At 36.2% G+C, this 14185-nt stretch overlaps 1 protein-coding gene across 1 annotated transcript; it reads left to right on the forward strand.

Moving 5' to 3' along the window:
• The first annotated feature begins 9183 nt into the window (after nt 1–9183).
• CNGA1 (cyclic nucleotide gated channel subunit alpha 1) lies at nt 9184–13689 on the forward strand. Its single transcript, XM_059845639.1, is given in 7 exon segments — nt 9184–9295; nt 9521–9591; nt 9986–10011; nt 10114–10215; nt 11100–11207; nt 11348–11454; nt 12272–13689. Coding segments are annotated over 7 exon segments (1944 nt in total).
• Nucleotides 13690–14185: the final 496 nt, after the last annotated feature.

A 14185-nucleotide genomic window follows, 5' to 3' on the forward strand; every position in this document is an offset into this window, starting at 1 on the left:
ATTCTGTTGGCAGATCTGCTGAGAAGGGAAGTAGTAATATCCACAAAATTCTGCTGGAGCAGCAGAGAAGGTGGAAGAGGGTGAGCTGCCAAAGACCACCTCTTCCTCTGGCACAGCTCCGGCTGACCTGCTGCTCATGGCTTAACTGTGGTGCAGTACCCAGAGCAAGAATACTGAGAAACAACAGAGCTAACACTTCTGTAGATGGGCCTCTGTGCCAGCCAAGTCCTTTAGCAGGCCATGGACATCAAAGTCTATTTAATTAGTGAATAAAATATTTAATCTGATTTACACATTTGTTGACAACTGGCTGAACATGAACCAGCAGTGTGCCCAGGTGACTGGGAAAACCAATGGCATCCTACCCTGTATCAGAAATAGTGTGGCCAGCAAAATTTTGTCCCCCCGAAGCTGGCACTGATGAGGCCATGCTGTGAATCCTGTGTTCAGTTCTGGGCCCATCACTACAAGAAGGACATTGAGGTGCTGGAGTAAGTCCAGAGAAGGGCAGTGGAGCTGGTGAAGGGTCTGGAGCACAAGTCCTGTGAGAAGTGGCTGAGGGAGCTGGGGGTGTGTAGCCTGCAGTAAAGGAGGCTCAGGATAAAACTTACACCTTTCTACAACTGCATGAAAGGAGGTTGTAGTTAGAAGAGGATTGGTCTCTTCTCCCAAGTCAAAAACAACTGGACAAGAGACAACTTCAGATTGTGCCAGGGGAGGTTTTTCTTCACTCAAAGGGTTGTCAAGCATTGGAACAGGCCACCTAAAGAAATGGTGGACTCACCACCCCTGGAGGTATTCAAAAGATGTATAGGTGTAGTAGTGATAGGTATGGTTTAATGGTGAATGTTGTGTTGGGTTAAATTGTACTTATTTATCTTAAGAGTATTTTCCAACTTAAATGATGCTATATACTTATTGTTCCTTGGCTGAAAATCTTTAAATTTTTATATTGTAATAAACTGCAAAAAGCACTATGAGACCTTTTTTCTTCTGAGGGAAAAAAAGTGAAGTCACAAAAAAATTGTGACTAACAATTCAAGTCAATGGACAGATGCAAAAAACTTGCAATCCATAACATTATTACAGAAGAGAGTAGGCATACTTCATGTGTAAATACTTCACTGATGATTAGCAGTTTTCATACACAATTTGTTCTGAAGAACTTTGAGACAATGTCAGGAAGAAACTAACTACATAGAAGTAATTTATCAACATTGATATATTTTTCTTTATTTTGGATGACATGTAAAGGTCAAATGGGAAAGAAAATAAAGTATTGATATACAATCTTGTTAACTGATGTAAAGAGAAAAAAAATGCCATTTTGCCATTCAAAATGACACTTATGACTGATTTAGAGCAATGCCTGGATCATGAGCTAATGCAAATCAGCACAGACCCATTTAATTCCCTGGAGCTGGGCCAGATACAGCTAAGCACAGATCAACCTCTTGTGTATGAAGTAAAAATATGCATGTAGTAACAGTCAAAGCAATTTTGTGGCAGTTTCCATTTCTCCCAAAGAGGAATAGGTGCCTTATCAAACCCTACTATGTCCTTCTATGTTATTGCATTATTTTCCCCCCCATTAAATGTTTGGAAAATGCAAGAGAAAATTTAAGTTAAAATTCTGCTACGTAGTAGTTACATAACTTCATTAACTATGTAATATATGAAAGGTTTTGTGAAACTTTCCTTAAAGCCAGCAATCACTGATGTTAATTATTGGTCTTTCATAAAAATGGAAGCTCTGGCTATCTAGCCAATTTTAATCTTTACATTTATAACTAAAACAGTCATTGTAAACCTCATTTTTGTGCCTTAATAAATCCCATCTTCACCTCTGTTTTAGCCATGAACAACTTGATTACCATAATTTGTGTGTCTCTTTGGTTTTGTTATAAATTTAAACTTGTTGAGGATTTTTTTTTCTTATGTGCACGGACATTAAGTTCCTTATGCAGTATTAAATTATATTATCGTAAATACTGAAGATGATGACAAGCTTCACCACATTTAGAAAACCTGTTCACTGTGCAGCTGGTTCAGGTGCAGACATGAAGCAAGAACTATCTCTTTTATTATTATTTAGGAAAATTGCCTGTGGCATGTTTAAATCCTGTTATCATTGCTCAGCTTCCCTGTCCTGCATTACTCTACCAGCAGTTGTTGCTACACGACAGTGTCCAAACATGAGTTCTGTTCAATACAGAAGCTACAGACAGATTCATTACCTTTCCTGGCATTTAGCCACACAAAAATTACTGAAATAGTTTTGTGAATGAAGCTCAGACCATGGGAGCTCTGTCTTCCCCACTACATGGTGATTAAGTGCAGATCTGCAGGAGCAATACATGAAGAAATTAGGTTCAACTGATGAAAAGAAAAGGTCTTGAGACTGAAGTTCAAAATTATTAGATTGCTCTGATTGCTGTGGAGAAATTAATTGTATATATGTTCCCTTATAAATGCCCAGATAGTGCCATCTTAACTCCTTCTATACTGCAAAGAGTGAATAACATGCAAGGCTGGATTCATTATACCTTTTTTATCTACAGTGCACTTTCTACCTCTCTTATCGGTGGCAATGTCATATATTAGTGATTTTTATGATTTTTGTTTAGGCAGAATTAATATCAGTTGAATCACCTTTTTATGTGTAAATGTTTCAGCATCATTATCATTATTCTGTGCAACCAACCAAGGTTTCCTATGTTATTTTAACTTGAAATAAAATTCTGCTAAACAGAAGTACTGACTATACAGAACTTCTGGAGCTTCTGTATGGTCACTACAATTATTCTTTTTCCCAATTATACCCCTGAATGAAGATCTAGTGTTTCCCAGAGAGTTTTCTGATAAGCCAGTCTCTCTGTTCCTTGCAGGTTTCAGCCTGGGAGTTGAGGAGACATCTCAGGGGAGAAACACCCACTGAACCTGGAAGACACAAGGATAATCGTATTACAGGTTCATCTCAGGGCACAGAAAGAACTGCCAGGCATGGCCACACACAATATGGACTTTTCAGAAGTGCTAGTCCCTGTGCAGAGTAGTCATGCAGAAACTAGGCTCTGGACCTGGAGGATGATGGCGAGAGGCTTTGAGACAGTGTTTGAGCACACTGTGCGGTGCTGTGCTCTGTGCCTGAGTGCACTTGCAGTGCTTTGTGATTCCAGCCTCATCTGCACATTAGAATCCAACTCACCAACACACATCTTAAAATTGCTTCTATTTCACTCTCCATCATCCTAAAGTAAAAATACAGTACCACCTACTGGTGGAGACACTGGTGGCACTGAGGGTTTTCTAGTCATCAAGCCTCATTGGGGCCCACTGAGCTTCATGACACTGAATTCTACACAAGAGCATAAGTAAGTTAGAAGCCCTGGAGTCTTCTCAGCTACAGCACTTCCAACATGACATTAGTTGCTGAAATCACACCAGCACTAGAAAAACCAGAACAATATTTGCAGAAAATAAACCTGCCAAAACTGTAATCCAAATCCAAACTCTTATTTGTTTACAGAGCTTCAACATAGTAAACTGAAAGGCAATGTGCCAATAAAACCTGCTTATTTATAAGTCATAGATATGTTTAATGTATCTAGTGTTTTGGCTATAGGTATATGAAACTACACTTAGAATTAATAGGATTGAGAAGATTACAGATGATGACAATGCAAGATGCAAAGAGAGATTATAGTTGGCCTACTAAAACAATAATCCATTAGTGCAGTCATTCTCCCATCTGTATTCACTGGAATACAGAATGACAGGAAAAATATCCATGAAAAAATATTGACATTAAACAAATATAATTGTCAGTGAAGTCAATGACAGCTATATAATTGGCTTTTAAAGGAGGGCAGAATTGACACCACTGTGTTGAGCTTATCCAGAATTTGTCCTGAAAACTTCTTCACAGGTTAGCGAGGTCCTGGCCACTGTCAGACAAGGAAGTGGCCAGGCCTAGTAGGGTTTATTTTCCTCTGTTTGAGAGCTTTGAAAAATTCCAGGGTAAACCAATAAAGAAAAACATAAGTTAGTTTTGCTTTGCGGGACTTATTATTTTATTAGAAAACTGGCAGTTCCTTACCAGATTAAAAAGGTGTATCAACTCTTTTGTGACACATAACAAGGCATATGTCCCAAACATTTAGCGTCACCCCATATTCACAGAATCACTGCTCAGCACTGAACATTGACATCTTTCAGAAAGCAAGACAGGGAAAAACCCTGGAGAATGACAGAGGTAAACGTGATCAGGGTTCAATACTAGTCGGATGCAGTAACCTTCTGAGATTCCTTTCATATATATGATTTTAGGATAACAGATGCATTTCAGCTCTTCAAAGACAGCAGTAAAGCATAAGCCATAATTTAGAAGATTATTCACTTTATCTGTTATGTTGCATATCTTACTCAAAACTCCTCTATGTGGCTTCCATTGTGTGTAAGATTATACATTTCCTTGTTTCCCATTATTATCTTATTTTAAATTATTTTTATTCTTTAAATTTCAATGCATGTTCTCCTTTCTGTAAAATGGAATGACTGTCTTCAGGGCTGGAAAGTCATAGCAGCAGAAGTGTTTAATTTGCTTCTATCCTCAGGAGGCTGACCTGTGCTGAGCTTTTGTTTTATGATTAAATCCATAAACTCAGTCATCTGGGCTGCAAGATTTAAGCTGGTTACTATGATTGCTAATAGCATTTTTTCTTGCTGCCTTTGGTTATAGAAACAAATTTATCATAATCCTGGAGTCCAAGGGGCTGGACTGATTTCCTGGATTCTGCTTTTTGTGAAGCAAAGTTAGAATGTAATTCATAGAATGTAAAAACTTTAGCTATGTCTGAGTTGTGACGAGGATATAAATTCAAGTTTCAACATTTACCTCTTTTTGCTGCTTAAGAACTTTTTTTTTTTTCTTTTACAAAAATGGGCCAGGTACAAGATTCCAGATTGAAAAATTAATCACTCAAACTTCATAGTACATTATTTTCCTCATTCTTTTGGTATCCAGCAGTGAAATATAAAAGGTGAAGTATGCAAATACCATGTTCTCTTTTGAAGTATGTGCTAGGATCCTCATGGAGCCTTTCCTGACTCTGTGGCCACTACAGATGCACTCTTGCACATTTCTAATGGAGGAGGAATGCATCTACTTAAACCATTTTGCAAAGTCATAATCGATACTGAAATTGAAGATTTGTTCAGTGTCTTAGAACTTCATAATCAAGGCATTTTCCACTTAAAATGTATCCACAATACACTGAATTTTTATGCATCTAAATATGTTATGTTATATTATTTAAGAATGCTAATTAGTTTAAAATGTTATTTCCTTTTCTTCAGCCAAATGGTGTACACATTAAAATAAACAGGGAATTTCCATTTATGGTGTTTTATCTATTACAGTAAAAAAACCTGTTACTACAGTTAAAAAGCATTTGCAATTTTAAGAAAACAAGTGAACAGACAGTACTGAATATATGGTTATTCACAATATTTTTTTTCAGTTTCAAAACATAGCCATTCCAGTATTTGTCACTTCTTGTACTTGTAGATAGGGCTAGTAAGATTCTGCTGAGGTGAAGGATAATACTGACTGCCACTGTTACTTTCACCTCCCTCTAAATCTCAAAATCCATCACTAGGTCAAGGAAATCCTCCTCTAATAACCATGTCCTTCCTTCAGAATAATTCAGAGAACTGCACAGGGGGCTGGCTCTTTGTGAAATCAATCAATAAGGGATTTATTTATTAAATGTTGACTATATTTAGCTTTTCATGGTGATTCTGCTTATGTAGTAGGGAAATGTGGCTGATTTAAAGGACTGAAATCTCTAGTAGAAGCAGCAGATTACATTCCCAAGGTAAGCATGCACACTGCTTGTTGAAACTGCTTATGGCAGAACTACTGCTGAGGACTCTTAGCATGTTAGAAAAGACAGATCATGCTGTAGCATGCTGCAGATTTCAATGCTTATGAAGATTTTTGCTGCTTTTTGTAGAGAAAAAAAAATAGATCTTTATATGATACCCAAATCTGTTTCAGGGTATCCTTATTTAAAGCATTTTCTTTATGAAAATAATGATTAGAGATGTGAATGAGATGGGCCAGTAAGAAAGGGAGAAATCTGTAAAATAAAAGAGCAGAAGAGAGAGAAGCTGGTCTTCCACTCATCACAATCCTGTAAAAGGCACAATCCTGCCTTCATTTTCTTGCAGCCCTAAAGATTTTGATGTATAGTGATTAATAGAATTAGTTTTCAGCTCATAATGCTTGAAAACTCGGTTGTTTATTATAGTAGTTACATTTTAAAAAAATCCAAGTAGTAAAAGGAAACTATTTGGGATGATACAGTAAAAACCATATGGTAGAAATCTAAAATATGTCTATAGAAAGAATCTATTACTTTTTGAATTTGCTACCTAAATGTGACAATGTGAAAATGTGCATCCCAGTATTAAAAAGCACTGTAATAAGTTGTGACAATGTATCAGTTAAATAAAAAAATATGTGTGACTACAGAATAGGAAACATGATAGTGGTAGAATTTAGTAAAAATTTTGAAATGCTTGAAAATGCCTTAAGATGAATTTGGACCCAGTGAATTTAATGCAGTATTTTCTACTGTGCCCAGTATGGGCAAGTGCTGTAACAAAGTAAAAACAGTCCCCAAACTAGATTTAATTTCTGTGTCTGTCCAACTTGCACTGGGCACATGCTGCATTAGCACTTCTGTGTCTTAGATTTGGGAACTTAAACTCCCCACAATTTGCTTTTAGACTAATGGAATTTGAAGATACTCTTGTGCTTCACATCCTGACTGACAGGAAAAGAACCTGGTGCAGCACTTACCTAAGCTTGACGTTCAAACTTGGTGTTTTGAGACTACAGGGTAGTTAATACTTTAATTTCTATGCCACTTAATGTTTTCAGTGCCTCAGTAATATGAAATGTCCAGTACTGCCTCAAATGGCAGCTCCTCTTTCCCAGCAAATCCTATGCATGGCTGCCATGGCTGCTTCCCCAGAATACACGGTATCCCACACTATCTCTGCTTACAGCAGACACCAACAGAAACAGAGGAATTTGTTTATTTGAAAAAATGCAAAGAAAATCCTATTTAGCTGAAAAAGATGGGAATGTAGAGGATAAAGATTTTTTTTTTTCACAGCCTTCAGGCTGCATACTCTGGATTGGTGTGATTTTGGGCACGTTCTATTTCATCAAACTTATCATCATGTTTAAACTCTAGAACAACTGCAAATCAGTTTGTCTGGAGAGCGCAACATCAAATTTTTTTTTTTTTTTTTTTTTTTGAAACTCAAGAAGACTCAAAGAGCAAAAGTAAACATGAAAAATATATGCCTATGTAGAAATGTGAGTGCTAACACGAACTGACTGGTTTAGAGCCCGCTCTGTTGGAGAAATTATTTCCCTTGAGATTAATGCATTTGAAATTGTCTGGTGCTGAGTTGGACGCAGCTTTATTTTGCACCATTATTTGTGTGGTCCTGTGGAGGATATAGGTTTAATCAGGATGGAATTGTGTGTGCCAGCATTAATAGAGCTTTCAGAGCACCTGTAAGCAGATATAAAGCTACTTAATTGAACCTGGTGTAATTTCAATCCTCTCATTTTCAAGCAGTAAGTCACTGGAAACTCTGATACAGCTTTTAGTCTCCTGATGAATCTAACCTGAAGTTTACCATGTCTTAGATACTTAGAATATTTTTATGTCTATTTATCTAAAACCTGATCCATGCTGGTAAGCATTGAAAGACCAACCAGTAATATTGGACTATATTTAGGACTATACATGGAATAACACATCTTAATCTTCAACCTTTACCTTTCTATTGTGTAGAATGTTAGGTCTCAGTTGGTCGGAGCATGGTGTTAATAACACCAATTGTGGATTTGATCCCTGGATGGGCCATTTACTTAAGGGTTGGGCTCAGTGGTCCTTGTGTCTTCCTTCCAAATCAGAATATTCTGTTATTCTGTGATATTGCTGTATTATTTTTTGCACCATGTGTCATTCATGTCTAATGAGTGCTGGAAACATGGATTTCCCCTCCTGTTTCCTGTATAGGCATATTTTTAGTTTCATTGACAAATAAGGGAAGTCAAGTCTAGCAGCAATGGAAGCTGTATCATTCTGCTCCTCCTTCGGGGTGTGCCAGAATACACTGCTTTAAGACTGATCCCTATGGCATTTGACTTCACTAATCAGTGATACAGACACTCGTTTGTCAATTTGTGGCTTACAGAGATCTCTATATTCTGATTTCACACATACAGGGATATTGTTACTGCAGCGGATTGCAGCATCAATATCTGTTTTATAATTCTCTCTAAATGGCCCTGGCAAGAGAAAATCATACTGGTAGAATTCATGCCTAAAGAGCTGGCAGTCTCACTGATGCCAAGACATTACTGACAGCACTGTAGGAACAAGTGGTGAAAAAGGACAGCAGAAGTTAATTACACCAATTATGCAGTAGAATGCACTGTATTAGCTATAAGACATTTTCATTTTTTTTTTTTCCCTTGAGATGAACAGACAAGACATAAAGAGCCACTAACACTTCTATTTAGGTGTTTATATAACACCTGCTATACAAATAAGGAAACCACTACATTAGTCTTACCCTCTTACTTACAGAACCCACTCTTTGATCTCAACAGAGTTAAGTCCCAATTATCAGATATACTGAGATTTCTTTGGACCTACAACTAGGGGATACTTTTTAGTTGGGTTTTCAGGATGCCATCTGCGCATGAATCTGTTCCTCCATCTTGATACAGTGTTTCAAGCCTTTGGTTCAAAACCAGAGCAACAGCGGTAGATGTTTCAAACACAATTGTTTAAATATTTTCAAAGTATGTATCAAAACTCAGGAGAAAGACCTAAATTAGCCCTTCCCTGAAGATGTGTACAACGTTCCCTTTAGCAGGAGTTGCCACGTCATTTTCTTGTCTGGTGGGAATGTCATGGGAGACAGGAAACTGCAAATATTCTTGTTGGTCTTCAGGAAAGCAAGAATGTAAAGGATTCATTCTTAGGGGAAAAAAAAAAAAAAAAAAAGCTACTTATTCTAGTGGTGAAATGATTTGATTCTTTTTTTGTTTAGTCTTCAATTACCCAAGTTAAAACAAACCTGACCATGAAGGTTGGAGTGATTGAGACCCATCACTCCCATACAGTTGTTCCCACTGTGGTAGTGCATGACACCAGTAAGGACCTTGGACTGATACACAAAGGGGAAGACAGGTATGTTAAATATATTTTGTGTTGGTTTGGGTTTTTTTAGTTTGATGATTTACATAGGATTATCTAAGCACATATACTTGCTATCATACAGTTTTCTTCACTTAGTAATAAACTTAGTTTTTAAGTAATAAACTAAGTTTTTAAGATTACAGTATATTGCTTATTGTAAATATTTAGGAGTTTTTTTTTTTAATTTCCGCAGATATATAACTGTGCTGTTTTGTTGTTTCCCAGGCAACAACATCTACCTGGAGTATTTGCATGCTACAATATTAACAATAATAGTAATAAAGATGAGTAAGTATCTTTGCCATTTGATAAAATGAGAGTACTGCAATTTTGATTATAAAAGCACAAATAAATAATTATAATAAATATATAATTGTTTCACTAGAAACAGTTATGTCATTCAGGTAAGCCCAAAAGAGACTGCACATACATTTCAACTTCATGCACATCAGTTATGATGACCATCATCCTTATTACCAAAGTTACTGATATTGTATCTATTGATTTAAAACAACAATAGTTCTAGGTGAAAGAACAAGTGATAAGAAAAACACTTTTTTTGAAGGCTAAACACATAAGTACAATGTTATCCTTACTGAATTCAGATGCTTCTAATAAATAGATGTTGAAGAAACAGGATGTGCATCCCATGACCCTATCATATTTTTCTTTTTTTTAGAGAGGAGAAGAAAAAGAAAAAAGAAAAGAAGAGGTAAGATGAAGAATAATATTACTATTTCTAAGAGATTTAGGTTTTTTTCTACATATGTTTTACTTTGTCCTTAACAATGGAAAATGTTAATCTATTTCTTAGTAAGCCAGAAAAAAAGAAGGATGGAGAAACACAAAAGAACAAAGAAAAAAAGGAGAAAAATAAAAATAAAGATAAGTTGAAGAAGAAAGAAAATACAGAAGAGTAAGTATTTTTCTTTTAGGTCCAGTTATGCTATGTAATAAAATTGCTTTTGATGTAAGAACGAATTAATTTACTGATGTCATGTAAAGATGTTTATACCTTAGTGAATGAGTGTAAAGACTGCTGCTGTTCTCCCTAGAGTTGTTTTGACTTAATGTCATATGTGGACAACAGAAATATGCATGCATGCAGGTGATTATTAATCAAAATATATCTCCTTTGGATTCTGATTATCTAGTATTTCTTGTATAACACACTGCAGCAAATGACGTGCCAGTATAAAGCAACCTCTTCCACACACAACGGCACCAACAAGCCAATAAACTCTTCTATGCTCTAAAAGTTGTTGCTTTATATTCTGCTTGGTAAATTCATAATTTTCTGGCTAAGGAAGAGAAACTCAAAACAGTGCAATAGAAACCAGTGTTGTGTGATTTCCTAGTCTTTGGTTTCTTTATGTAAACTATGCCAATGTTTTATCTTCCTCAGGGCCAGACTTCTCCCTGTGAGAAAGGCATGATTCATCTCATAATTTATATTTATCTAAAAATTAATGGTCACATAATAATTTTTTATGATAAAATAAATTATCAGATGAGAGTGTTATTTGGGTAGGAAAAATAATTTAAAAATCACATGTGCCACTATGAAGTGAAGTGAGACTGCCAAGCTAACTTTAGTCAGTAAAATTTAGATTCTAAATTTGTGTTACACCAAGTCGTACCAGCTTCATATCTTCCACGCATTTGAGCCAGGAAGCTCAACTTTGATAAAGACCATTTATTTCACGATAATAATTTCTGGAATGCTTAATTCCTCAAAAATGAGATGTGTATTTCAAGTCTCACATTAAATTTCTTTTTTTCCCCCTGCTTACCACTTAGGAAGAAGAAAGATATTTTCACCATTGATCCAGCAGGAAATATATATTACAACTGGCTGTTTTGCATCACAATGCCTGTCATGTACAACTGGACCATGATTATTGCTAGGTGATGTACTCCTTCAGTGACTACACAGAACTTCTGGAAAATCATAATATCCCTGACTAGATTTAAAAAAAAAAACATTGAGTCATACAAGTATTTAATTTTTGTTTTATGGTAATTTACTTTTGTTTTTTCATATTCAGGGCCTGTTTTGATGAGCTTCAGCACGATTACTTAGTGGCATGGTTTATTATTGATTATGTTTCTGATGCCATTTATGTTGCTGATATGTTTGTACGGACAAGGACAGGTAAATATACTCAAGGATTAATTATTCCTTTTTACATATTTATGCCAGTTTTTTAAAATCAAAACCCTACTACTTCTATTATCTGAATAGCTTTGATGAGGTGCAATAGTGAAAAAAAGACACTGAGTTAGATTTCTGAAAGACTGCAGCCTTACTGTAAAAGTAGGAGAAGTTCTGATGAAATTTTTTTTATGTATTACTCAAAGGACACATAAAGTTTGAGATATACAGGTACAAGCTGTTCTGCCTGCAGCTGACTCACCCAGAAAAAAGAAACATGTAGTGCAGCCAAGAGAGGATCAGGGGATCTGAAAAACCAGCACCTAAATCTGGTTTTTGTATTAATGGGAGATTCAAGTATTTGCTTGATTTTCAAGATCATTGAGCAAGCAAGACATCCCATTAACTTCAGCTACAACTATTCATTTTAAAATATTAACCTATGGAGCTATTAAGTAGATACACTCAATATGGAAGTGCAATTCCTGTGTTCAGATTCTTTTCCTCATTAATTACCCTTTCTATAGTTTGTGGAGGTTTCTTTGGAGGGGAAGATGGGATTTTTTTTTCAGATGTTCACCATAATGGAAAAGTAGAGGAAAATATTCAGATCTAGAATTGTTTATCTTTCACAGCTGAACCATATAGCACTAAGCTGACTATTTGGAAATAAGAAATCAAATAGTAAAAAGTAAGAGAAATTATGTTCCATATGGAATTTGCATCCAAAATATTTTTCAAAGTAGATTTGGACTGACCTTAAACACAACATATTTGAACCTGTAGCATTTTTTTATTATTTACAAATTTATTTTAGGTTACCTGGAGCAAGGTCTTCTGGTGAAAGAAGAGCATAAGCTACGAGAGAAATATAAGAAATCTTTTCAATTCAAACTAGATTTTCTGTCGATCGTACCAACTGATCTCTTATACTTTAAGTTAGGATTGAATTATCCAGAATTAAGAATAAACAGACTACTCAGAGTAGCTCGGATGTTTGAATTCTTCCAGAGAACAGAAACAAGAACAAACTACCCAAATATCTTCAGGATCTCTAACCTTGTCATGTACATTGTGATTATTATTCACTGGAATGCCTGTGTGTACTACTCCATCTCAAAAGCCATTGGATTTGGGGCTGACACGTGGGTCTACCCCAACACCTCAGATCCTGAATTTGCCCGCCTGACTAGAAAATATGTCTACAGTCTCTACTGGTCAACACTGACCCTGACTACTATCGGTGAAACCCCCCCTCCTGTAAGAGATTCTGAGTATTTCTTTGTGGTTGTTGACTTCTTGGTTGGAGTACTGATCTTTGCTACCATTGTTGGTAATGTGGGCTCAATGATCTCCAACATGAATGCTGCCAGGGCGGAGTTCCAAGCAAGGATTGATGCTATCAAGCAGTATATGCACTTTCGGAATGTGAGTAAGGACATGGAAAAAAGAGTTATAAAGTGGTTTGACTACCTGTGGACAAACAAAAAAGCTGTGGATGAAAGGGAGGTGTTGAAGTATCTGCCAGATAAACTAAGAGCAGAGATTGCAATCAACGTTCACCTGGAAACGCTAAAAAAAGTTCGGATTTTTGCGGACTGTGAAGCGGGTTTGCTGGTTGAACTGGTTTTGAAACTCCAGCCCCAAGTATACAGTCCTGGAGATTACATTTGCAGAAAAGGAGATATTGGACGAGAGATGTACATTATCAAAGAAGGTAAGCTGGCAGTAGTTGCTGATGATGGAGTTACCCAATTTGTGGTCCTAAGTGATGGCAGCTACTTCGGAGAAATCAGCATTCTTAATATCAAGGGTAGCAAAGCTGGCAATCGAAGAACAGCCAATATTAAAAGTATTGGATACTCAGACTTGTTTTGTCTGTCTAAAGATGATCTCATGGAGGCTTTGACAGAGTATCCGGATGCAAAGGCTATGCTGGAGGAAAAAGGCAAGCAAATCCTAATGAAAGATGGGTTGCTGGACATTGAAATTGCAAATTTAGGAAGTGATCCTAAAGATCTGGAAGAGAAGGTCGCCTATATGGAACGTGCTATGGACAGGTTGCAAACAAAGTTTGCCAGATTGTTGGCTGAGTATGAAAGTGCACAACAAAAAGTGAAAAAAAGACTTACACAAATAGAGAAAATATTGAAGCCAGTTATAGAGGAAGAATTTGCAGACTTAGAAGAAGCAGATCCATCCACAGATAAACCTGGATTGTCAAAAGCAGAATAAAAACAATGGAAGTTGCCAATAAGACTGAGGGTCAAATCCTGACTGGGGCTGAACACATTGATTTCTAATCTTTGTAGTACCTGACTGTTAATTACAAAAACACTATTTGTTGAGACAATGTCACTAATCTCCTACAAGTAGGGCATATTTGGCAGTTTTGGGGCAGAAAAAGAAGAATCAAGAATGAGAATGGAAGATAACACTTTGCTCTTGCACTAACAAGTGTTATTATCTACTAATGTGTTTTGTGCTCACTGTAACGCTGCTTTATGGCACTGTCATATACTGGAAAATTTTGGAAGCTTTGCTGGTTGTTTTAATTAATTTCTTTGTGTCTGCTTATGGAAAGAATGAAAGGTTTGGTAACAATTATATTATTTTAAGCAATTAACCTTTATATTGAATTTGTGTATAAATATCACACATTTTAATATCTATAGATTACCATGAAATTAAGTATGCAATATTATAAAAATAATTAGGTATATCTACTAAT

Source organism: Haemorhous mexicanus, chromosome 4, assembly GCF_027477595.1.
Source record: "Haemorhous mexicanus isolate bHaeMex1 chromosome 4, bHaeMex1.pri, whole genome shotgun sequence".
Taxonomy (NCBI): domain Eukaryota; kingdom Metazoa; phylum Chordata; class Aves; order Passeriformes; family Fringillidae; genus Haemorhous; species Haemorhous mexicanus.